We start from the raw sequence: 27,099 nt of genomic DNA, 5'->3' as shown, positions 1-27,099 counted from the left end.
AAATGTAATTGAAAAAACGGCAAAAGTTGCATCTACAATTGTAATTGACATGTATACAAATTGAAAGTGGCTTCGTTATATAATTGCTAAATGTAATTATTCGTAAAACGTTTATTATTTCTTAAAACACACAAAATATATGTATGTCACATATATATGTGTATGTGTATGTGTACGTGTACGTGTACGTGTACGTGTATATAATGTTCAATGGCAAATAGTTATAAAATGGAAATTCAATATTGTTATTTGGAAATAAATGAACGAAAAGTTATTACATTTATTCAATACGTGATAAAGTGATGGACTTATTTTCGTCTTTGCGTCTTTTCATCGAATTTTCATCTTATTTATTTCATCGATTTGTAGAAAATGCAAATATGCGAGGAAAAAATGTATTTTAATTTCTGTTTTTCGTTTGGAGAAGTAACGGGTTTGACGGTACAAGGCAGATGATAATAAAGTAAAGTAGAATTATAGACACCGGTTCTCTCTGCAGTGCGACAAATGTATAGGACAATCATCAAGTATGACATAAAATATGTTTATTATGTTGTTATATACACTATTTACATACGCGGTGTGCTTGGGAAGAGTGCATCTGGTTGAATTTAAATAAAGTAGGAAAAATAAAAATATCATTTGAATGGTTCAAACGATAAAAAAAAAATATATATATGCATGTATGTCGTATGCGAGGAAATAGAATTACGTTTCACGCTTTTAAGAATTACGCATATATTTTTATCGTTTAGCGATATATAAAAACTATTAATTAATTATACATTAATCGTAACTTATGCTAGCAAACGTTTCAATGTGATATTTGCTATGTATACACATATATATATATGTACACATATATGTCACACCTATATATATATAGGTGTGAAAGGAGAAACGGTTCCTTAATTCCTTGCATTTTATGCCGGCCGGTGCAATGGCAGCAGACGTATCGCGTGCATCTTAGCTAGACATTATTTCACCTCGTAACATTTTCCCTCAAATAACCGCACCCGTACTGCAAAGTATGACCAATGTCGACCTCCAAGTCTCTTCTATGATACCGTTTTCCGTTTTCCCTAGTTTTCGGTGCAAGTCCTTTCCCTGGATACCGGCATTTTCCGACGTGGTGCCGGCCGGCTTGCCGGTCATGTCAGTCAGAACATACGCACGCAGCGATCGCACTGATACACGCGTATATACATGAAACTAAAGTGGTACGATGTCGTACTTCTGGATATCGAGTATATATATATATATATATATATATATATATATATATATATATATATAGTACGTGTACGATGCATGCATGCGTGCATGCATGTGTGTATGTATGTATGTATATAGTATAGTCCCCCGTTATAGCCTAAACGGGCCTACATTGCGACGTTTGCAATGCCGTGACGATGTTGTGTGCGTATACCGAATGACTAGACGTTACGGGCAGTCTGGACTGCGCGAACCGAAATAATCAAGCCAATGCGCATCGCTAGTGGGGATACTGGAACGATCCTCGGAGAGGGGGTGTCTTTGCACGGCAGCGACAAAGGGCATCGCAGTCTGTCAGAGAGCCGGCAGCCCGCAACGCGAGTGTTGCTGCCGAGTCAATTGGAGTTCGAATATCGTTGATTGAAACATAGGAAGAAGAGACATTCGTGAATCGTAGTAAAGGAACCCAGCACGACGGGATCGTTGTTACTCGTCTTGAGATATAAAAGGGACACATTTCGTCTTTGTTCCAATCTACGTTTAGTGCCGTCTGTGTCCAACGACAATTTTCCATCGCGCACCCTCTTTGCCACCGTATTACTCGCGAGCTACTGCTATACTCGGCCTCCTGTCGCTCTCCGTTTGCTCTCCTTTTACTGTCTCCTAGAATCTCCTCTCCTCTCTTCCTCTTTTTCTTTTTTTTTTTTTTTTTTTTTTTTTTTTTTTTTTTTAACGTACCATCGCATACGCAAAGAAAGAGAAGAAAGAAAAAGAAATAAGGAGACAATTTCGCGTTTACTACGAAGAGGCGGAGGCTGTTTTCGACATTTTCCTCACGGATAACTTACTCTCGTGAGCGCAGAAAACTGCGCTTACCGTGGAGAGGAAAGCATTACTGGATATACCACACGTATATCGAAAGAACGAGAAATTAAAACTGGATACAATCACGTCACGTAACAAGGTAAGAGGACAAAGTACTTTTTTTTCGAATGTTTCTGTGCTGTTTTCTGTGTAGACGTTAATGGGATGCGAAAGTAATAGAGGGTACTAAAATTTCACGGAAACTTTTTGATAACATTCTCCCGAACTGTGTATAGATTTTATCGGCCGGCTAGGCGGACTGCGGGAGGGGTTGTTACTAAGGGGTAGACCGCAGTGCCGATACTCACCTATAGGGTGACCGTTTGACACTTTCGCACCAATGTCGTGTAATAAAGTGTTACATTGCCCGGAGAATAGAAACGTGCGAGAAATTTGTTCCCTTTTATATTTCCGATGAAACGCATCGACGAGGATAATAATTAAAGATTTTTGAAATTTTGTAACACTATCGTATTGTCCGTTTAACAAGGACCAGTGATCGTCTATTCTGGGCTTGTTGTTGCGCACACTTCTTACCTTTAAAAAGAAAAAATGGGGAAAGAATAGAAAAAAGGGAAGAGGAAAATGAAAAGAGAAAGAAAAGAGAAAGAAAAGAGAAAGAAAAGAGAAAGAAAAGAGAGAAGTTTTTTTTTTTTTATAAAGATTCGTGGTTAAAGATAGGTGCCTAATGCCCTGTTTTGTAGTTAGCTAGCCCGAATTTGGATCAATGATCTAAGGTTGTACGGAGACGCCGGATCCTGCGCATTCGGCCATAGGACATAGCCCTACTGCTTTTCAGGGAAAGGGTCGGTCGTACAAATCCTGCGCAATACTTAACGCCAACGCTGTCCGCATGAAATCACGGTGTGACGACGCGGTGACCTCTTCGTAAAATCTCTTCGAAATTTTCTTGCTCCGGTAAGCTTTGAATTCTTTTAAATGTACAATTACGTTTACATTAAGATGAATGGTAATAGAATCGATGGTTTTTCGATTACCCTGTTTTACATGGAATTAACCATAATTGAGATTCTTCGTTAATATTGTAATATTTATTGGCATGTTATAATTGAACATTATAATTGAAGACGATAGTGAAAACGGCAGTGAAAAAATAAATGTACCATCGGTGTGGAGGAGTAATGTAAAGGGCAATGATTTAGATCCGATATAACATTTTTTAATACATACTTGTTTTTGATTTAACGAACGTTGCATTTATGTCATGCATACAACATGCAACGACGAGTATGCTAAATGCACGGTATAGCGCGTTGAGCCAATCGGATGATTTAATATGGGATGATGAACGTTGAAATTTTCTTGCTCGAGTATTATGAGATTTGAAATAAATATACTGGCTCCTATAGCATATTTACACGAAAGCAATAGAAAAGTAATACGAAAATAGCAGAATGTTGTTATGTAAATGTCGTTGAAATAGTTTTTGATGAAAGTATGCGATGTGATACGTGGAAACTAACTATTTGGCCCTTTCCTTTCTGTTTTAGCAATGAGTACCACGGATCCTACCGGCGAGGGCGGAGGGGGAGGGGTGACGACTACAATATCATCGACAAACATTGAACAAAATGTATCTCCAGTTACACCGGTGACCGGTAGTGCGGTGCCACCGAGCTCTCAACAGCAGCATCCACCACCGTCACCACTAAGTGGTTGTTACCTTCTTGTTGTGCTTCCAGAGCCTCATACTGCGCAGCATAAAGATCTTATCTTAAACCGTCTTGCGAAAGGTAAGTAGAATTTTACCGAAGCAATGATTCTTTCGAAATTTCTTGGAAAATCTAAATACGCTATTCATAGGAAGGTTGTAAATCAATTCACGTGCAACGATTAAAATAAGTTATTCTTTTACTTGTCACGCGACAAGTGTCACACGACAAGTGTGACTTGAAATGTTTCTACTCTTGTACAATCTTAATGGAATAGCTTTGATTTGAAATATGTATTTAGCTAATGAACAGGGTGTAACGTTGTTGATCGATTTTAGAATGTAAAATTTAGCATTTAACGTTTCGTTAAAAATTAAAGTTGCGATTACAATTATGATTTCACATATTTAGTAGCGCACATAGTTCCGCGCATGAACCCAAGCGCTAACGGTTCTTCTTCGCTGTGCGTATTCCTTCCGATTTATCGGACGAGCTTAACCAACAACTTTATAGGTCCCCTCTTGTTGCTAGGCGGAGTTTGAGCGGACGTTGATTAGTAAGGAAATCGAGTGGTACCTCTATTCGTCGTTAATTCTCGGTTATCAACTTTCAAGGATTATTACAATTCTACAAATTTCTCAATTCGCGATGGGAATTGCAAGTTCACTTTCCTATTATTTAAATAAATTATCTTTATATATTACATATAAATATTATTCAAAATTTCTTTATATACGTTTATATATGTATATATACATATATGTACATATATTTCTTTTTCTTTCTTTTTTGTTACTTCACTTGCGCGTGTGCGCGTGTGCGGGTGTGCGCGTGTGCGGGTGTGCGGGCGTGCTTGTGCGCGTGTGTAAAATGTACATACACATCGGAATGACTTTCCTGCGCGAAGAAAATAAATTATTTACGTAATTAATTCGTTTAATCTTTAATTCGAATCACTTGGGAAGAATTTTTTACTCTTTATTCTATTTTCTCGGCATATCTATATCGCGTTATAGATGTTATTGAAAAAGAAAGAATGAATCTTTAATTCATCTGAAGCCAGTTTTAGAAAAATTTGGGAGGTCTTCCCCTAAATTATAGGGGAGAGATTTTACCGTAACGAGATGTTGCATTAATATGGAAGAGATGTATTCTAACCTATACCACGTAGATATATGTATATGTAGGTATAAAAGTAGGTCGCATCGTTCTCTCGCGTCGATTTAACGAGAGGATTTATTGATTAACAGAGAAATGAAAATTTCTTTCGGCGCAATGGATTATTAAAAAAAAATGTTCAAGTCGAAATGAAGATAAAGAGAAGCGTGGATAAAGTGCGTATAGCGGTATTAACGTGAATATAAATAATGCAAATATTAACAGGGATGGAGAATATATGGGGATAAAAATGAAATAGAAATGGAGGATGTGGAGGAAGGGAAAGTAGGGAGTGATGGGAAAAATCTAGTATTTGCGAGTTTGATGCGGTATGCGCATGTTAGACCGGCCTATGGCCATATCCCTGCAGTCAGCAGAACTTGGATCAATAAAATCCATCTACACGCGGTATGTAACGAAAATCGTTTCTAAACTATAATGACAATTTTCGATAATTATTTCGCGATGTAATTAAACGAATGATTGATGCAGAAATATACAGAGACCTGTACATAACTGAACGAAGCAAGTATATGATACTCGTGTTGTATAGAAGCGAAGAATAGGAATAGAGTAGAATAGAAAAGATAGCGATGAAAGATAGGGGAAAGGTTAGATAAAAGAAATAAGACAGGTTGAAAATATTTGGAATTTTCTAATTGTATTAATGATTAAAAATGGTTAAGTTAACTTTTACAAACCAAACGGTCGTTTCTTTATTATTATTATTTATCATTCTTATTTATATTTATAGAGGATATTTATATTTGTACAGGAGAGAAAAAGCATTCAGAGGTAAATAATGTGATATTTCAATTACAGAGAACACGTGAAATTTGAATATATTATCTGGAATGTTAAAAAAATGAATCGCTATGTTAATCTTTAAGAAATTTCAATGGAAAGATATAAGATAAGACACTTTGGAATTCTGATTTGGCTATTACTTGTAAATTCTTGCATCCTCTAAACGTGAGTGCGTGCGTACATATGGATGATTTTGTATGCGACGAGTATGGTGGAAATGCGTTAGCAAGTTTTATGTGACTCATGGGTTGCCCCTTGTATATGCATACATACATACATACATACATACATTAGAGGAAGGATTGGTAGAGCGGAAAGGAGGCGAGACACGAATTCATTCGTGTACTTATTTTAAGCTACCTGCAATGGTGACCTGTCCATGATAATCTGATCATTGTGTTGTGTTTTGCTCACGGTTTACATTTAATTAGGGTTAAAACGCGAATAGGTATAAATACAGCATGTTTGCAAATACACACGTAAATACAAATTTAAATTTGAAAAAATGAAATTTTGATAAGAATGAACAGAGAGGAATATATTGTACGACACTTGAAATTTCAGTAGTACACAAATTTCAGCTATACCGTCACTTATATGCGATACGCGTACGTATGTAGGTTTGTATGCATGTATGTATGCATGTATATTGTAGAAATTGATAATTTTTCTAAAGGGCGTGTACGAACGTGTGTGAGCCAACGTACGTGAATATTCAACGGGAGGTAATATATGGTAATATGGCGATAAAAGATTAATATGATAATGCTTGTGCAAGTACGTGTATGCGCGTGTATTTACAGATATTGTACGAGTAACCACACATACGTAAGATAGGAAGGCATACTTGTCGGTATGAATCATGATTGAGGACGTGTGGGGAGCATCGCGAAAGTTGAAGTTATTCGATGGTTGTAATATCCGGAAGAACTCGCGTATATAGAGGGTTCCATTGAATCGAACGGTGAAATTTACATGCATGCTTTTCCAAGCACATATTACGGTATTTATATTTTACATGCGCGTTGTGCACGTGCTTCTGTCTTTTTCGCGTGTTTTCTATGCCTTTAATCTTTTTCTATTTCATCGCGACGACAATTTTTATATCGAGTGTCAATTTCTTCAAGTAATCGACCCGGTATGTCGTTAATGTGCGTTAATTTCTTTGAGCAATGTGGAATAGATGCGTGAACTTTTTTTTCAATTTTTTCAATTTTTTCAATTTTTTCAATTTTAGTTTGTACTATGTTAATGAAGGAAATTCTCAATAGTTGATGGATAATTGACGGATAATTGACGAATAATTGACGGATAATTGGCGCATAATATTATCGAACATGTAAGGATATGGAAGTTTCATCGTTACATTTCATACGGAATTTAATACGATCATTCATCGATACGATCATCGAACAACACGATATTTAGTAAATTTTCGGGACGACATAGAATTTCGCGGTACGCGCAACTGAATATAGTGTGTCTAATTTTAACGTGGCATTCGCTGGTGATTTGCTCTTTCGTGCATCGAGCTCTTCCAGTCGTGAAACTCTGTTTCTCGATTAGCTTGTTCTTGAACCTGACCCTTACACCAAATAACATACTTACCATTGATTGATAATCGTCAAGTTTCGAGGTAAAAATGTCGTTGGTCATTGTTTTGCTACTTTGGTTAATTTTTGTAATTCTTTCTTTTTTATCTTCTCTCTTTTCTCGCCTTCTCTTTCCTTTCTTTTCTACGTCTATTGCTAGTTATCGTGGACGAAGACATTGCTGCGATAGAGTTACATATGTAACCGCATAACAATTTTGCTATTTTATTTCGAGACTGTTCGCTGTTTTACTTTAGCAAAGGTATGACTTTATATGTCGTACAATGTCTACTTCCGTCTCAACGTTTGCATCCAAATTTTCATTGCATCGGTTACATTTTACGTATGCGCATCTACCATACGTGAAATAGGATGATTTCGATTAAAAATTGTTCATCGTTTAAAACTAAAAATTGTTCATTGGAGATATATTGGATAGCTGATTTAAATAATAATAATAATAATAATAATAATAATAATAATAATAATAAATAATAAAAAATAAGTTAAAATGCAGGTTCGGAAGATGTGATTAGTTATCGATGAAATGAAATGAAACACGGTGAGAAATAAATCTCGGTCTCGTCTTTAACAAATCCTTGGATCAGGTCTTCGCCCTTCTCTTAAAAATATAAATAGCCACGGACGAGCCAGGTCGATCTCTGTGCTATTCTATCAAGTTCGTGTCCGTTGAAATATTGATTACTTCGGTTAGTTTATTCGTTTAATTGCGCATTGCTTTTAAACTTAATAAATTATACGAAACGATTTGACGATTAGAGAGAGAAAGAGAGTTTTCACTTTCCATTTCTATTCAATTTTAGGAGATTGCTATTATAACGATAAGCTATTATAACGACTTGTGATCGAAACAGGTTAGAATAACAATTCCCTATCGACCTCGTTCGATGTGTTCATTCTCTCAGGGGATGAATCAAGAACGAACGAAGAACGAACGAAGAACGAACGAAGAACGAACGAAGAACGAACGAAGAACGAACGAAGAACGAACGAAGAACGATGTCAGCAGTTTTCGAAGAAACTTTTTGACCCTGTTAGACAACAAAAGCTTTTACATTGCACTCTCGTAAAGATCGCGGTCGCGATCCAAAGGATATCTCTTGTTAGAATGTTTCGTTGTTTTCATGTTTTCGAGTTTTTCATCGTGTATCGTTTGGCGGATATATATCGGTAATTGGTTGCGTTCGTTTAATGCATAGCGAGTTGTATATATAATTGTACATTTATTATATATACATACGACGTATATACATGAATAGACGAATTACGCGCGCACGTGTGTGTGTGTGTGTGTGTGCTGTGAGTGATGTTATAAGAATTTTTTCGCTAATATAATTTACACGCGTATCGAAAAGGCAGGGATTAAGAGAGGGGAAAGTTGGAAGAAGGACAACGGGGAACCATGTCTAAACATAGTTGGGGCAACCGAAACGTTCTTAGTATCTGTCGTCAAGGAAGAGCGAAAGGAAAAGAAGAAAGAGATTGAAAATGAGAATAAAATGGAAAAGAAGATGAAAATGGAGTAGAAAGGAGATATAGGAATAGAAGAAGGGAAATGGAAGGAAATGGAAGGAAATGGAAGGAAATTAGAGTAGCAGATGGAAAAGCGCGATGGGTTTATAAGATTCTATAAGAATACTAGAAGATTATCAGATTCTATGATGTATAAGAATACTATAAGAATACTATAAGAATACTATAAGAATACTATAAGAATACTATAAGAATACTATAAGAATAGAAGAGGGTTAAATATTTCTACGAAGAAAGCCACGATTCTATCTATATTTAACCTTTAATCTTCAACTGCCACAGTTTTTAAGTAGAACATGTCTATGAAGCATGAACGCGGAGTAGAGGTTTTCTCCTTCTTCTCCTTTTTCTCCAGGTTTTCATCCTTTCTGGAGAATATGAACCATGAACTGGTTTTACTGGTGTTACTGGTTTTACGAAATATCAATGGCATTTCGTTTATCGAGAAACATTTCTCTAAATAGTTAGGATTGTTACGTTTATTCGAATATTCCAGAAATGTTCTGTATTCGAATCGCGTACATACGAATTTGCTTTCACACCTAGGTTGAAGACCATGTAAACACTTGATAATCGTTCGCACTACTAAATACGCGGGTACACGTAGATGTAGATATATGGTAAAGAAAATGTGCATGGGTCGTCACGCATTAAAAGGCACGACCCCCGACGCACGGCTTCTCTTGTATCATCGTCAGGGCTTCCGATCAATTTGACATAGAGAATTTGCTGGTTCTGTGGTTCAACGTGACAAGTTAAGCGATTCGAAGGAATTATAGTTATGTGATTATATCGCTGGTAGTGGGGTTTAGAAATGTAGGTTTAATTAACCTACGTGTAACGTGTTCTTAACATAAGGAAGACATGAGTCGTATTTTTCATGGACAGCTTACGATCGATTACACGACTATATGAAAGTATATGAAAATGAATGAAAAATTCAAAAAAGTCGTTTTTTTCCTTAGGTTTTTCAGTGTGTTAAAAGAATCGGGTGCGCGACAAGAGTTTAAAATGTCTTGGCAATCGCGCTGTGCACCAATCGTCGATCATTCGAATCAGCTGGAAGAAATGAAAAACGCACAGCTTTTTCGTCTTATTCGTTTACCTTATAATAAAAATTACATTCGTATATCCGGTATAACGCGGTGAGCGAGTTACGATTATTTGCGATTAGTTAGGATTAGTTAGGATTAGTTAGGATTAGTTAGGATTAGTTAGGATTAGTAGACAATGGTGTTGTAGTTTTCATTTTTCTTTTCGACTTAGGGGAAACATAGGCACGGAAACTTGGGAAACATAACACGTACGTAATATGTAATAATTCGTTTTATGTTCATCTGTATCTTTTAAATGGATAACTGTTGGTTGGGCCGTTTTACGCACAAGAGATAAAATAACGGGTAACAGAGATGGCAATAGAGTGTGGGTGCAGGATGTGCGATCGATTGCCGGCTACCGCGGAACCACGTGACGGGGTGCGGTATTCATGACGTCATAGAACTCCTGCCTCATTCGTGGTATCGACATATTCTTCTTTTTCTTTCTTACTTCTTTCTTCCTTCTTTCTTCCTTCTTTCTTCCTTCTTTCTTCCTTCTTTCTTCCTTCTCCTTTTGTTCTTCTTTACTTTGATCGTTGAATGGATAGTTTGGTTCGTTTAATCTCGTTAAATTCGGCTGATCATCGTTTTTTATTCCTTTAAGTTATCGAGAAATCTTGTGGTCGGGATGGAATTTCTTACATTGTTACATCATGATATTGTCGAACTGGCTGCAAGAAAGGAGGAAAAAGGGAAGGGGATGAAAGAAGAAAAGGAAAAAGGAAAAAGGAAAAAGGAAAGGAAAAGAAAAGCAGAAAAAGAAGGAGACGCGATGAAGATGGGAATACGCGTATAGCAAAGGAAAATGACAGAATACGTGGATCTATTTTTCTACGAAATAATATAGGAAAAATGCGATTATTCGTTGTAATAAATTCTTTATACCTCGAATCGATGGAATCGATCGAATTAATCGAGTTAATCGAGTTAATCGAGTTAATCGAGTTAATCGAGTTAATCGAGTTAATGGAATTAATCGAATTGGTGACTGTGGAGATCCGAGAAGAAGACGATTCTCGATTTCTTAACCTTCACCTTACATTATTCAGCCCTGAACCAGCATCCTCGCTTTACCAAGAAGCCAAACTAGTGCAGAAATTCTTAGATAGTTACGTACCACGTTATAGCCCCATTATTTCGATCGTTTACCTTTGTCTTGGGTCGCGATAACGATGAAATTACGATGAAATTGCGATGAAATTAGGATGAAATTAGGATGAAATTAGGATGAAATTAGGATGAAATTAGGATGAAATTAGGATGAAAGACACACAGATTCAAGTACACTTTATATTTGTTCAGTTTGTAAATTTACATATTATATCTAAATAGATATCTGTACGAATGGTATATCGAAAAGAAGGAGAAAAATCTGTTGTTCGGTTTATAAATAACGTTGAACTTAACCCGTGTATGTCTGAAGAGAAATGATCTTTCCTTAGGAAAGCAGCTGCTTTCTTGCTGAAAGTTTTTTAAATTGACAATCTTGAACAATATACGATTAATACGGATATACCGATCTTTATGAATCTTGTATAATCTTTTGTTGGTAATTTCGCGTTTCAGGTTTCCTGTCATGGGATAAGGATAGCTGTCACGTAGATTTAGAAAAAGAATTACTGGCGTTGGTAACACAAGCTCCCGAAGGAGAAGAAGCTAGAAATGGTAATGAGATGAATATTTTTAATTAATGAAATATATATAGAATACTTTGCTATTCCGATATAGCATATAATAATTAGAAATTGTTTCGTTGGATGATAGAAATGAATTTTTAGGTGAACGACTGATCCAATACGCTACCGAAAATCTTGTTACCGAAGTTCTTATCCACCCGCAGACCAACACTTTATTACAGTGTATTCGTAATCTTCTCGCAAGTTTTATTATCAATTCGTAGGCGAATTAGTTGGAAAGAATAGTAGATTTAGTAGGTATAACGTGTAGAATTTTCAGTGAAATAAAGTATAACGTTGTTGAAATTGTCCACCAGGATGGAACCTTTAGCCTTGCCGATTTTCTCGACGCGTTCAGCGAACACGAGGTACAAAGAGTTCTTCGCGCGTACGAGAACAGTGTTACGGTGGACATACATTGCGCGAGTGTTGGCGATTGGACAACAAATAAATTATCGAAAGAAGCTTGTACCAGGTAGGTGTTTTCTTTGTTTTGACTTTGTATCGTGGTTAACAGAGTGTTAGTAGTAAAGAAAGTTTGTATTTTTATAAAACTAGAGCGAGATGCGAGATACTATAGCGAGATAATTGCATGGATAATGGTGTCTGTTTCCCGTATTGTAGACCATGCCGTGTCAGAGTAAATCCCGATGACGTTCTTACCGCTGGATTGCCAGCAATTACGAGTTTTACGAATTACGTTGGACAGTATCTCGTGGCTCAGACACTGGATCAACTTATGGAACCGTCCGATGTCGTAGGCAACATAAGATTCAGTCATCCAACGTTATACGTCTTCCCTGGTGGCCAAGGTGATGCCGCTCTCTTCGGCATAAACGGTTTTAATATGTTGGTGGACGGTGGTTTTGCTAGAAAGGCCTGTTTCTGGGACTTTACGAGACATTTGGACCGCCTGGATGCGGTCTTGGTTACTAGAATAAATAACAGCAATGTCGGAGGCATGTCCAGTGTTCTTCGTAAAAAGAAAGAGATGCACGTTTATCCTCAAATCGGACACTTCTTCTGCAATCTAGTCGTAAGTATTAGTTGGATTAGCTCTAGTTTAATCTATCAACGAAGCTGTTTATCCGTTGTCGCGTTTACCCGTCGTGTAATTGAACATTAACGCGAAGGTGAACGGGAACGGTAACGGGAACGGTAACGGGAACGGTAACGGGAACGGTAACGGGAACGGTAACGGGAACGGTAACGGTAACGGGAACGGTAACGGTAACGATAACGATAACGATAACGATAACGATAACGATAACAATAACGATAACGATAACGTTAACAACGACAACGTTAACAACGACAACGTTAACAACGACAACGTTAACAACGACAACGACAATGACAAGCAGGAAGAATATACTTTGGCTTATGAAATTATTGTCTGTTGGCGAAACAGGAGAGAAGACAGTCCAATTCACCGGACGGGGACAAAGATATCGATCCTCTGATCTTGAATCTGACCGACATCGGTCAAGAGATGGTGGTGAATTTGCGTCACATCAGTCTTCGAGCGCATCCATGCTACAGGGATCCGGATCCGATCAACCTCTATCACAAAGTGGGTCATGGCACGTTGGATATGTACGTGTTAAGTCCGAGTAAGGATACTCGCGAAGTGAGAGAATTTTTGGCGAAATGGCATACCTCGGACTCGAAATTGTTCGCTGGTAGCCATAAGAAAGATTCGAACAATTTAACGTTCCCGATACAGAATTTGGTATCGATATGCGCGCTGTTGGTCTGGCAGCCGGCTAACCCGGAGAATACTATTACGAGAATTCTGTTTCCCGGTAGTACACCGCAGCACAGGATTTTCGAAGGATTCGAACGATTGAAACACTTGGAGTTCCTCAAGCATCCGGTCTGTTCGGCCAAGAGCCTTTCTCCGTCTGCTTCGTTGGCGACGTTGCGCGATAAACCGACGAAACAAAAGTTGGGCCTGATCGAGAAAGAACAACCGGTTCTTTCGAAGAAGTTGGTCGGGTCGGTGGACGCGAAAAAGGAGAAGAAGGAATCGCCGGAGATGCGAACGGTGAAAGGCGGTGGCGAGGAATCGCCGCCAAAGAGCGTAACACAGGGTACACCGATAATACCTACCAAGCCTACGCAAGCGGTTAAAGCCGAGGCGAAGAGTAAGAAGGCGGTGGAGAACAAGAGAATAGAAGTGGAAGGGAAGGAGGTGAAAGAGAGTAAGAAGGATGTTGGGAAGAAGGATGTTGGGAAGAAGGAGGGCGTGGGAAAGTTGGAGAAGCAAAGGGAAAAGTCGGAGGAAAAGCTGGAGGAAGAGAAGAAGATAGAGCCGGAGAAGGGCAAGTCGGAAACGACGACGGATAAGGTGGCAGTTGGCCCGCCGATGAAGGAAACGAAAGGAAAGGTGGTGAGTGGTGGAACGGCGGAAGAGAGAACGAAGAAGAGAGATACGAAGGGGGTTGGCGGGGTTGGTGGGGTTGGTGGGGTTGGCAAGCCTGGTAAAACGGAGGCAGCGGGAAAGGCAAAGCTCGTGGAGAAGAGGGCAAAACAGTCGCCGATAGAGAAGAAGGACACGGCGAAATCCTCACCGACGACACCGAAGAAGATGGTTAACGGTGTGGCGACGAAAACGGAAATATCGAAGGCGAGTATACCACCTAAGGGTAAAGTTCAACCGGCCGGGCAGAAAATTGGCGTGGCACCGCCAGCGAAAAGCGCGAAAGATGCGAATAACAGGAAAGTAGTGGAGCTAAAGAATATCGAGAAATCGGCGATAAAGGATAGGAGCGGCGTTGGTAGCGGGGCGATGACCGGAATGGTTAAAGCGCCGGCGAAAGCGAAGCCAATGGAGAGAAGACCGATCGGTCGTCGGGGGAAACCTGTTAGCCCGAGTAAAGTGCGGGTATCCGGTAGTCCAGCGAAATCGACTCGTAGCACGCCAACGACATCGGTTAAATCCGACAAGGACGGCGTAGTTACTCGTAAAGCGAAGAGCGAGAAAGGTACCGCGGACTCGTCCACGGTATCCACACCGTCTGGAATCGAAGCGGAGACAGGGGCAAGGATCGTGGAGAAGAGTTTAATGGAACGTTCGGAAGATATATCGTTGGATTCGATCGAGAGTAAGGTGCTGGCTGATTTGAAAGAGGAACGAGAAGTGGTGGAGGAGATCGAGGCGGTGCTTCAAAAGGCGGAACGTATCGAGGAGACGCGAAAAGAGGATCGTTCGGAGGGAGACGACGAAATCACTGCGGAACTTACCGATAAAAAGGAGGAGGATATCACGGACGACGACATAATCGAGACCGATATGGAAGATGCGTTGAAGAGAGAATTGATCGAGGAATATTTGATCGTGGAGAAGGAAGAAGATTATATAGAGGATTCTACTCAGAGCGGCGAGGGTGAACAGAAGCATATCTTGGACGAGGCCGAATCGGAGAAGGTAAAGATGTCGAAGAAGGATATAGAACTGGTGAAAGAGAAAGGTGCGGAGGAAGAAGTGGAGGAGAAAGAGAAGGACGAGAGCGTGGAGAAACGCGAGTCGGAACGGAAAGAATCGAGGATATCGTTGAAAGCTGCGGAAGAGGTGGAGGTGGCGGCGGCGGAGGAGGAAGTGGTGGAAGAGGTGGAAGAGGTGGAAGAGGAGGAGGTGGAGGAGGTGGAGGAGGGAGTAGGAGCAGAGCCGATCGATTTGTCGCCGGGCCGTAGGGAAGAGTTGGAGGAAAAGGTGAAAGACATAATTGCCTCCGCGGCGGAATCGATACAACAGAAACCGGAGGAGAAAGACGATTCGGGTAAAAAGGATAGCGAGGAGATTACCAAGGAACCGTCGAGTTTCAGCCCGGACAAATTAGATTCGTCCGAAAAGAAAACCACCGATACCGATTTGAAGCCGGAAGCCGATCAAAAGGAACAAATGCCGGAGAAATATGAGGAATCGCAAGAACGTATCTCGACTTTGGAATCTGGGGCAACGACAACCGCACCGACACTCCCGGAAGATGAGCGTATACCCCTGGACGAGATAAAGGAGGACATGGACGAGAAACACATCGTGGAAGAAGTGAAAGAGAAGGATATCTCGCCCAAGGATAAAGAAGAGATCGCTCCGCCTGAGGTTGCCGCCGTGGTTACCGCTGCTTCGCGAGTCCTACCTCCTACCGCAACTGTCAAGCCGGATGTTCAGGTGTTCGATGTTCGCCAAGCTATGCAAAGTTTGCAACGCGATATCGTGAAAACACCGGACGAAGTTGCCGATTTACCCGTCCACGAGGAGGTTGATCCGAAATTCTATAGAATGGAGGACTTTGAGAAGATGAAAGAGGAAAAGCCGTCGCAACCGCAACCGCAACCGCAACCGCAACCGCAACCGCAAGAGGTGATGAAAGAGCCACCTACGCCACCGGTAGTTAAGGAACAAAAAGGTGTCTTCAGTTTCTTCGGCAAGGTTGCCGACAAGTTTGAAAAAGGTATCGACAAGTTGACTAAAAAATCAAAGAAGGAACCAGAGAAGGAAACGGAGGAAAAGTCTTCGTCGAAATCTAGCTCGCCGAAAGAGGCGAAGGTACAAGAGAAAAGCGTTCTCGAAGAGGTCGATGTTGAGAAAATGTTCCCCAAAGTCGGCAAACCTAGTAGCGAGAAGATACAGGAAAGCGTAGCCATCCCAGAGGTAGCAGAAGCGAGAATCATGGAGGAAGCGGTGACCTTTGTTACGAAAGACGACCATGTGCCCGATCTTGAGATGCTCGAGAAGAAGAAGGCTACGGAGGATGAAAAGAAAGTGGCGGGAATGGAGAAAGAAAGCAGCGAAAAGATAGTTGTATCGAAAATTACAGAGGATGAAATAATTGCGTCCAAGGGCGAAGCGAAACCGAGCAAAGACGAGACGAAAGATGTTGCTCTTATCGAGGATATATCGAAGGAAGACGCGAGAAGAATAGTCGAGAAGGAGAAGGAAGAGGAGAAGAAGGAAGCGGCAAAGGAGAAGGAGGAGGTAGTGAAGGAAGAGGAGGAGGAGGAGGAGGAGGAGGAGGAGGAGGAGGAGGAAAAGGAGGAAAAGGAGGCAGAGCAGCAGCAGCAGCAGTTGATGGAAGGCGTGGAGGAAGACGCGGAAGAGATAAAGGCGCTATTAGAGGAAGCCTCGAAGAAATTTAAGACGGTAAAGGACAGTCTGAGAGATTCTTTGGAATCATTGGTAGAGAAGATCGGCAGTGAGGAAACGGTGGATCTGCCACGAGAGGTTTTACCGGTGAAGGATGTGGTTAAAGATACGCTGGAAGGCGTAGTGGAAAAGTTGGAAGCGATAAAGCCGCAGATGGAAAGCGTGTCACCTGATAGCAAGGAGCCGGAAAAAGTGAAATTTGACATACCGAGAGACGAAGATTTCGAAATAACCGTAGGACCTGTAAAAGACGTTAAAGAAGCTGTACGAGACGTCGGTGAGGTGCTAGCTGGAACGGCTGGTATCGATATCGAAGACAAATCTAGGGACGTTAGCAAAATCGTGCGAGAGGTAGCACAAGTGTTGAAAGAAGAGGACGATTTCCTTTCGGGTAAAGGATTATTTAAAGAGTCGACCATGATAGAAAAGAAAGAAGAATCGCCGGTAATGACGAGCGAGCAAGACGTGGTTGAAACTGTAATCGAAGATGGAGTAACCGAATCGTTACCGTACGATGAGAAATTGGAGAAAATTGCCGATAAGATTGCGGTGATGCCGACCAAAGTTGGCATTACCGAAGAAATGTCTCCTTATCAAGAAGAAACGGAAGAACTCGTGGCGGAATCGATCGAAGAACCATGCGTGAAAGTGGTGAAGGAAGCAGAGCCGATCATATCGCCGAAAGAAAAAGAAACGGATAAACGCGAGGTTAAAGAAATTTGCGACGAAATGTTAAAGGAGGAGAAAGATTCGATGGTTTGCGAGGTTGTGTCTGTACCTTCCAAGATAGAGCTAACCAAGCCCGCAGCGGAAGAGATATGCGTGAAAGAAGAAGTAAAAACGACGATCGCAACGGACGAGACGCAAGTTGGTGGAGCTGGGATAGAAGAGTCGGTGATTGGTTTCGATCAAAAGATTTCTCCCGCGAAAGCAGAAATCGTAATGGTCTCGCCTGGTTCGACACCAACCTCGCCGAAATTTATAACGGATAAGATGCACGAAGCCGAGAGTAAAGCGGAGCCGAGTAAAGAAGTTGTTACCTCTATCGGATTCCCGTCCGAGGTGAAAGCTATCGTGGATAAGGTGGATCGTATGGTGGAAGAAATTATCGAAGAGCTTGTAACGAAAAAGAAGAGAATTACCATTGAAATTATAGAATATATTACAACAGTTAAATGTATACCGAGGGAGCGTGTAATTTACATCATCGAGGAGATTATCATTAGGAAAGGACTTGCGAAGGAAGATGTGGTGGATAATGTAGACACGTTAAAACTCGAAGAATCCATTACACCTCGGCTGAGAATGGAGCTCGAGGAGTACATTATTAACGAATATGTTACAAAAGGAAAATGTATAACTATCGAAATCGTGGAAGAAATTTCGGTGAAGAAAATCGTGCCGAAAACGATCGTTATTCGTATCATTCAGGAAATTATCGTTAAAAAGTTGATCCATGTTCCTACGGATGGCCTCTTTGATTCACAGATAGATCAAACTGTATTAGACGATAAAAGAAAGAAGGAAGAAGAGAAAGAAGAGGCAGAAGCGGAAAGAAAAGAAGAAGAAAAGGAAAAGAAGGAGAAAGAGGTGGTCGAAGCGATACCAATTGCAAAATCGGAAAGCGAGTTGCGTAAAGAAAGAGAAACGGAATCGTTGTTGAAAATGGAAAAAGTAAAAGTAGCGAAAGAGGAGAAGGAGGAGAAGGAGGAGGAGGAAGATGTGCTGGAGGAAGATATAGAAGAAGATGGGTTCGTTAGTATCGGTAGAAAAATTTCGAAAGATACGGTGGTGGTGGATGAGAAAGCGTTAATGGCATCTGTCAAGCCGGAAACTGTAAAAGATATTATGGAGAAAAAGCACGAGAAGGATATCATGGACGATTTTGAGGCTGTCGAACAGGAATACAAAGTGCAGGATTTAACGGTTAGCTCGTTGAAAGACACGTCGGCCGTGAAAGAGATTTCCGGAAAATCGGACGAGGAATCGAAAGCACGAGAATACGCGGAAGAAGCGGTGGAAGATACCACGAGCGAGGTTATCGAGGCCGATGAAAAATTTGTTCACGAGACAAAGGAGAAAGGAGAAAAGGACGAATTATCGGTAGATACCGTAAGAGCCGTTATTTCATTGGACAAAGAGGAGGCGATAAAGGAAACTCTCGATACCGTAGAAAAATATCTGGACGAAGCTAAGGAGAAGACGGAGGAGAAATTAGAGGAAGCAGTTACCACGGATAAAACGATAGGGATTAAAGAATTGCCGGAAGAAACAGTGGATGCCATTGCCAAGCGAGATACGACGGAGAAAGGAAAAATTTTGAAAACAGACCATGTTACCGATAAAGAAGAATTCGAAGAAATGCAGAAAGAGGGAGAATTAAAAAGGGCAGAAGAAGAAAAGGTGGAAAAGGAGGAAAAGGAGGAAAAGGGGGAGAAACCTGCGATATCTCCGAAAGAAGAGAAACTGATGGATTCTTCGAAGAAAACGGTCCAACGTGAAATTATTAGCGATTTATCTACGGAGATACGAGTTACCGCTAAAGAAGTGGAAAAGAAAAAATCAGAGATCGAGGAAGATACGGCGGGATCTGTTCGACGAATGTTGGTTACAGCGAGTAGCGAGGACGGTGGACATGAAACGGAAATTTGCGCAACCGGTACTATCGCGTTTCCGAAAACCGTCACACCCGATGATTCTCTTAAAGAGACATCCGTAAAAACAACGCCTGACAAAGACTCTTTGCTTCTGGATAAGGATTCTCTGCACTCGGGGATAAGTAGCCCGGAGAAAGACAGCATTTCCGACAAGTCACCGTCGAGAAAGGACATTGGAAAAGTAACGCCCGAAGACAGTTTGGATAAGTCGCCAATTGACGCTCGTGATTCCCGTGATTCCCGTGATTCCCGCGATTTCGACGACAGTTTAGAGAAAATGGAAACTTCTCCCCCTGTTATAGATGCGCAAATTGCCAAGTCTCCGCAGCAACCGAAACAAATTCTTCTGGAGGATGTGGCCAGCAGCGTTGTTGAAATTGCAGAAAAGAAGGAGCTACCGTCTTCGGAGTTATCGATAACCGAGAAAATTGACGACACTGTTGGCAAAGTGCCTCCAGTTAGCAAAGACGCTGGAAAACTGATGATGGAAGCTGTAGAGAAATCAGCATCGTTTGAACAAAGGTTGGCTACCGATGTAGAAACTCGTAAAAAAGTTCTCGAAATAGGAGCTTTAAAATCACCGGAGTCGGTTCGGTCGGAAGACGTTTCACCGGCAGAGACTATTTTTGCCAAATCTCCCACGGATAAATTAGCAGAGACGATTGAAATTTCGGCCGATATAAAAGATGTAGAGCCGGTAATTACACCGATGGATAAGTCAGCCGTAGTTGGCGAGAAAAGAGACATCGAATTGAAAGACGTAGCAATGTTACCGATCGAAACGGATACAACTGATAAATTAAAGAAATCTCCCGATATTGAACAGACTGATATAATTGTTAAGGACGAGCTTCCAATCCTAACTACCGATAAATCTGCGGAGAAAGTAGCAACATCGACAGATTTCAGAATTACCGCTGATATATCGAAATCAACCACGGCAATTTCGTTTGAAATGCCAGAATCAGAAAAACTCATCACACCGGATGCTGCCGATGAAGATAAAGAACGCGTTATAAGTAAAGATGAAAAGCCGAAAGAGAAATCGCCCGATAGAAGCATTCGAGACAGCGAAGAAGAAATTAAAGGCCGTACAGAGTTGGATGATTTGTCGAGAGAAATATCAATCCCGAGTAAAGAAGCCGATTTAAAGGATGCCGAGGAAAAATCAATTGAAATATCGAAAGTCGAAACGGACGTTATAAAACAAGCCAGCCCGCCGTCTCGTGAAATATTTACGACACCGGGCGTAGCGAGTCCCAGCGAAGAGCTTAAAGTTACCGAAGATACTTCTAGATCACCGACCAGTGCCTTTGAGACGAAAGACATTGATATAATGACAATTGGCAAGCCCAGATCACCCAGTGTGACAAGTGTTACAACGGATGCGAAGAAGGATGAATTAGACAAGTCCAAGACACCGAGCATTCCAGACGAAATGGAAACGAAAGATTCATCCGAAAAATCAAAGTCACCGAGCATTGTTGATGACCTAGTCGATATAAAAGAAGCTGAAACAAAAGTAACCGAGAAATCTAGAACACCGAGCGTAACAAGTATATCAATGGAATTGAAGGAACAGCCGGATAAGTCAAAGATATCCAGCATAACTGCTGTCGGGGCTGATATAGAAGAGGTCGAACTGAAAGATACCGAGAAATCTAGATCTCCTAGTATAACAATTGCACCGGTGGAAACGAAAGTTGAACCTGATAAATCAAAATCACCAAGTATCGTGGACGAGGTGCCAGACATTAAAGATGTTGAATCGAAAGACAGAGAAAAGTCTAGATCTCCTAGTGTAACGAGTGAATTAGTAGAACAGAAGGTCGAACCAGATAAGTCAAAATCACCGAGTATTGCTGGTGACGAGGTAGATATAAAAGCAGTTCAAACCAAAGATACCGAGATGTCTAGGACTCCCAGTGTAACGACAGCACCAATAGAGCCGAAAACAGAAGCGGATAAGTCAAAATCACCAAGCGTGGCAGGTGAAGCGACCGATATGAAGGATGTTTTAGAAAAAGATATCGAAAAATCCAGATCCCCAAGCATAACTAGTACGCCCGTCGAACGGAAAGACGAATCCGATGCATCAAAGTCGCCCAGCATTTCTGATGAGGTTGTAGTCGCGAAAGAAGTTGAAGCAAAAGATGTTGAGAAATCACGATCTTCCAGTAGCACAAGTATATCGGCAGACTCGAAAGATGAAACCGAGAAAAAGAAAATACCGAGCGTTGATGGGGATAGAGCTGATGTGAAGGATATTGAGGGGAAAGATAGAGAAAAATCTAGATCTCCGAGTGTAACGAGCATACCAACCGTAGCGAAAGTCGAACCGGATAAATCAAAATCACCGAGCGTTGCTGGCGAAACACCTGACCTAAAGGATGTTGAGGCAAGAGATATCCACAAGTCCCGTTCTCCCAGTGTCACGAGTGTAACAATGGAACCAAAAGTTGAGACTGATAAATCGAAATCACCTAGCATTGCCGGTGAGATTGTAGATATAAAAGACGTGGAAGCAAAAGCTATCGAGAAATCCCGTTCTCCTAGTGTAACGAGTGTAACAATGGAACCAAAAGTTGAAACCGATAAATCAAAATCACCTAGCATTGCCGGCGAGGTTGTAGACATAAAAGATGTCGAAGCAAAAGATATCGAGAAATCCCGTTCTCCTAGTGTACCGAGTGTAACAATGGAACCAAAAATTGAGACAGATAAATCGAAATCACCTAGCATTGCCGATGACGTTGCATATGTAAAGGATGTTGAGGCAAGAGATATCGAGAAATCCCGTTCACCTGGTGTAACCAGTGTAACAATGGAATCAAAAGTTGAAATCGATAAGTCGAAATCAGCTAGCATTGCCGGAGATGCTGTAGACTTGAAAGATGTTGGGGACAAAGAAATTGAGAAGTCTCGGTCTCCCAGTGTGACGAGTGTATCAACGGAACCAAAAGTTGAGAGCGATAAATCGAAATCACCTAGCATTGCTGAAGATATGGCACACGTAAAGGATGATGAGGCAAAAGATATCGAAAAGTCTCGTTCTTCCAGTGTAACCAGTGTTACAATGGATACGAAAGCTGAATCTGACAAATCTAAGTCACCCAGCATTGCTGGTGACGTTGTGGATGTAAAGGATGTCGAGGCAAAGGATCTCGAGAAGTCTCGTTCTCCCAGTATAACGAGTGTCACAATGGATACAAAAGTTGAAACCGACAAATCTAAGTCACCCAGCGTTGCTAGTGATGCAGATATGAAGGATGTTGAAGCAAAGGAAATAGAAAAGTCTCGTACTCCCAGTGTGACGAGTGTAACCATGGAACCAAAAGTTGAGTCCGACAAATCGAAATCCCCCAGCATTGCTGGTGACGCTGCAGAAGAAAAAGATGTTGTGGCAAAAGATATGGAGAAGTCGCGTTCTCTCAGCGTGACTAGCGTCTCAGTGGAATCAAAAGTTGAAACGGAGAAATCGAAATCACCCAGCATAGACGGTGAGGTTGCAGATGTAAAAGATGTTGAGGCAAAAGATATTGAAAAATCTCGTTCCCCAAGTGTCACGAGTGCATCCATGGAACCAAAAGTTGAGACCGACAAATTGAAATCACCTAGCATTCCTAGAGACACTTCGGACGTGAAGGATGTCGAGACAAAAGGTGTGGATAAGCCTCGCTCTCCCAGTGTGACGAGTGTATCAATGGAACGAAAAGTTGAGACCGAGAAATCAAAATCACCTAGCATTGCCGATGAGGTTGTAGATGTAAAGGATGTTGATGCGAAAAATATCGAGAAGTCTCGATCTCCAAGTGTACCGAGTGTAACTATGGAACCAAAGGTCGAAAGTGACAAGTCGAAATCACCTAGCATTGCTGAAGACATTTCGGACGAAAAAGAAATCGAGAAGTCTCGTTCTCCTAGCGTAACGAGTGTTACAGTGGATGCAAAACCTGCGATTGACAAATCAAAATCACCCAGCATTGCTGGTGACGTTGCCGATGTAAAGGATGTTGAGGCAAAGGATATGGACAAGTCTCGTTCTCCGAGTGTGACGAGCGTATCAATCGAACAAAAAGTTGTGGCCGATAAATTGAAATCACCCAGCGTTGCCGAAGACATTGCACACGTAAAAGATGTTGAAGTAAAAGATATCGAAAAGTCTCGTTCTTCCAGCGTAACCAGTGTTACAATGGATACGAGAGCTGAATCTGACAAATCTAAATCACCGAGCATTGCTGGTGACGTTGCCGATGTAAAGGATGTTGAGGCAAAGGATGTCGAGAAGTCTCGTTCTCCCAGTGTGACGAGTGTAGCAGTTGAACAGAAAGCTATCACCGACAAATCGAAATCACCCAGCATTGCCGAAGATATTGCACACGTAAAAGATATCGAAAAGTCTCGTTCTCCCAGCGTAACTAGTGTTACAATGGATACGAGGGCTGAATCTGACAAATCTAAATCACCCAGCATTGCTGGTGAAGTTGCCGATGTAAAGGATATCGAGGCAAAGGATGTCGAGAAGTCTCGTTCTCCCAGTGTGACGAGTGTATCAATGGAACCAAAAGCTGAAAGCGATAAATCGAAATCACCCAGCATTGCTGAAGACATTGCACACGTAAAAGATGTTGAAGTAAAAGATATCGAAAAGTCTCGTTCTTCCAGTGTAGCCAGTGTTACAATGGATACGAAAGCTGAATCTGACAAATCTAAATCACCCAGCATTGCTGGTGACGTTGCCGATGTAAAGGATGTTGCGCCAAAGGATGTAGAGAAGTCTCGCTCTCCCAGTGTGACGATTGTATCGATGGAACCAAAAGCTGAAACCGACAAGTCGAAATCACCCAGTATTGCTGAAGATATTGCACACGTAAAAGCTGTTGAAGTAAAAGATAGCGAAAAGTCTCGTTCTCCCAGCGTAACCAGTGTTACAATGGATACGAAAGCTGAATCTGACAAATCTAAATCACCCAGCATTGCTGGTGACGTTGCCGATGTAAAGGATATCGAGGTAAAGGATGTCGAGAAGTCTCGTTCTCCCAGTGTGACGAGTGTATCGATGGAACCAAAAGTTGAAAGCTATAAGTCGAAATCACCCAGCATTGCTGAAGACATTGCGCACGTAAAAGATGTTGAAGTAAAAGATATCGAAAAGTCTCGTTCTCCCAGCGTAACCAGTGTTACCATGGATACGAGAGCTGAATCTGACAAATCTAAATCACCGAGCATTGCTGGTGACGTTGCTGATGTAAAGGATGTTGAGGCAAAGGATGTCGAGAAGTCTCGTTCTCCCAGTGTGGCGAGTGTATCAGTTGAACAAAAAGCTATCACCGACAAATCGAAATCACCCAGCATTGCCGAAGATATTGCATACGTAAAAGATGTTGAAGTAAAAGATATCGAAAAGTCTCGTTCTTCCAGTGTAGCCAGTGTTACAATGGATACGAAAGCTGAATCTGACAAATCTAAATCACCCAGCATTGCTGGTGACGTTGCCGATGTAAAGGATGTTGCGCCAAAGGATGTAGAGAAGTCTCGCTCTCCCAGTGTGACGATTGTATCGATGGAACCAAAAGCTGAAACCGACAAGTCGAAATCACCCAGTATTGCTGAAGATATTGCACACGTAAAAGCTGTTGAAGTAAAAGATAGCGAAAAGTCTCGTTCTCCCAGCGTAACCAGTGTTACCATGGATACGAAAGCTGAATCTGACAAATCTAAATCACCCAGCATTGCTGGTGACGTTGCCGATGTAAAGGATGTTGAGGCAAAGGATGTCGAAAAGTCTCGTTCTCCCAGCGTAACCAGTGTTACCATGGATACGAAAGCTGAATCTGACAAATCTAAATCACCCAGCATTGCTGGTGACGTTGCCGATGTAAAGGATATCGAGGCAAAGGATGTCGAGAAGTCTCGTTCTCCCAGTATGACGAGTGTATCGATGGAACCAAAAGTTGAAAGCGATAAATCAAAATCACCCAGCATTGCTGAAGACATTGCACACGTAAAAGATGTTGAAGTAAAAGATATCGAAAAGTCTCGTTCTCCCAGCGTAACCAGTGTTACAGTGGATACGAGAGCTGAATCTGACAAATCTAAATCACCCAGCATTGCTGGTGACGTTGCCGATGTAAAGGATGTTGCGCCAAAGGATGTAGAGAAGTCTCGCTCTCCCAGTGTGACGATTGTATCGATGGAACCAAAAGCTGAAACCGACAAGTCGAAATCACCCAGTATTGCTGAAGATATTGCACACGTAAAAGCTGTTGAAGTAAAAGATAGCGAAAAGTCTCGTTCTCCCAGTGTTACGAGTGTAACAATGGATATAAAAGCTGAATCCGACAAATCTAAATCACCCAGCATTGCTGGTGACGTTGCCGATGTAAAGGATGTTGAGGCAAAGGATGTCGAAAAGTCTCGTTCTCCCAGTGTGACGAGTGTATCAGTCGAACAAAAAGTTATCACCGACAAATCGAAATCACCCAGCATTACCGAAGACATTTCACACGTAAAAGATGTTGAAGTAAAAGATATCGAAAAGTCTCGTTCTCCCAGCGTAACCAGTGTTACAATGGATACGAGAGCTGAATCTGACAAATCTAAATCACCCAGTATTGCTGGTGACGTTGCCGATGTAAAAGATGTTGAGGCAAAGGATGTCGAAAAGTCTCGTTCTCCCAGTGTGACGAGTGTATCAGTCGAGCAAAAAGTTATCACCGACAAATCGAAATCACCCAGCATTACCGAAGACATTTCACACGTAAAAGTTGTTGAAGTAAAAGATATCGAAAAGTCTCGTTCTCCCAGTGTGACGAGTGTATCAGTCGAGCAAAAAGTTATCACCGACAAATCGAAATCACCCAGCATTACCGAAGACATTTCACACGTAAAAGATGTTGAAGTAAAAGATATCGAAAAGTCTCGTTCTCCCAGCGTAACCAGTGTTACAATGGATACGAGAGCTGAATCTGACAAATCTAAATCACCCAGTATTGCTGGTGACGTTGCCGATGTAAAGGATGTTGAGGCAAAGGATGTCGAAAAGTCTCGTTCTCCCAGTGTGACGAGTGTATCAGTCGAACAAAAATTTATCACCGACAAATCGAAATCACCCAGCATTACTGAAGACTTTGCACACGTTAAAGATATTGAAGTAAAAGATATCGTAAAATCTCGTTCTCCCAGTGTTACGAGTGTAACAATGGACATAAAAGCTGAATCCGACAAATCTAAATCACCCAGCGTTGCTGGTGACGTTGTCGATGTAAAGGATGTTGAGACAGATGATATCCAGAAGCCACGTTCTCCAACTGTGACGAGTATATCAATAGAACCAAAAGCTGAAACCGACAAGTCGAAATCACCCAGTATTGCTGGTGACGTTGCAGATTTAAAGGAAATTGAGACAAAAAGCATGGAGAAGTCGCGATCTCCCAGTGTGACGAGTGTATCAGCGGAACAAAAAGTTATCACCGACAAATCGAAATCACCCAGCATTACCGAAGACATTGCACACGTAAAAGATATGGAAAAGTCTCGTTCTCCCAGCGTAACCAGTGTTACAATGGATACGAGAGCTGAATCTGACAAATCTAAATCACCTAGCATTGCTGGTGATTTTGCCGATGTAAAGGACGTTGAGGCAAAGGATGTAGGG

The 27,099-nt window shown here is 41.3% G+C and overlaps 1 protein-coding gene across 1 annotated transcript in view; it reads left to right on the top strand.

Moving 5' to 3' along the window:
- Nucleotides 1–1,962: 1,962 nt before the first annotated feature.
- The window catches only part of LOC108545266 (microtubule-associated protein futsch), a 31,419-nt gene continuing 6,282 nt past the window's right edge, over nt 1,963–27,099 (top strand). Inside the window, 9 exon segments of the mRNA XM_017896795.1 lie at nt 1,963–2,179; nt 2,784–2,997; nt 3,591–3,833; nt 11,527–11,625; nt 11,739–11,868; nt 11,917–12,111; nt 12,261–12,672; nt 13,048–16,443; nt 16,726–27,097. Coding sequence (XP_017752284.1) covers nt 3,593–3,833; nt 11,527–11,625; nt 11,739–11,868; nt 11,917–12,111; nt 12,261–12,672; nt 13,048–16,443; nt 16,726–27,097 — 14,845 coding nt within the window. The 5' untranslated portion in view covers nt 1,963–2,179; nt 2,784–2,997; nt 3,591–3,592.

This window comes from Eufriesea mexicana, unplaced genomic scaffold, assembly GCF_001483705.2.
Source record: "Eufriesea mexicana isolate 0111107269 unplaced genomic scaffold, ASM148370v2 scaffold385, whole genome shotgun sequence".
Taxonomy (NCBI): domain Eukaryota; kingdom Metazoa; phylum Arthropoda; class Insecta; order Hymenoptera; family Apidae; genus Eufriesea; species Eufriesea mexicana.
Note: the sequence above shows the minus strand (reverse complement) of the source record. Positions and strands in the feature narration are given on the sequence as shown.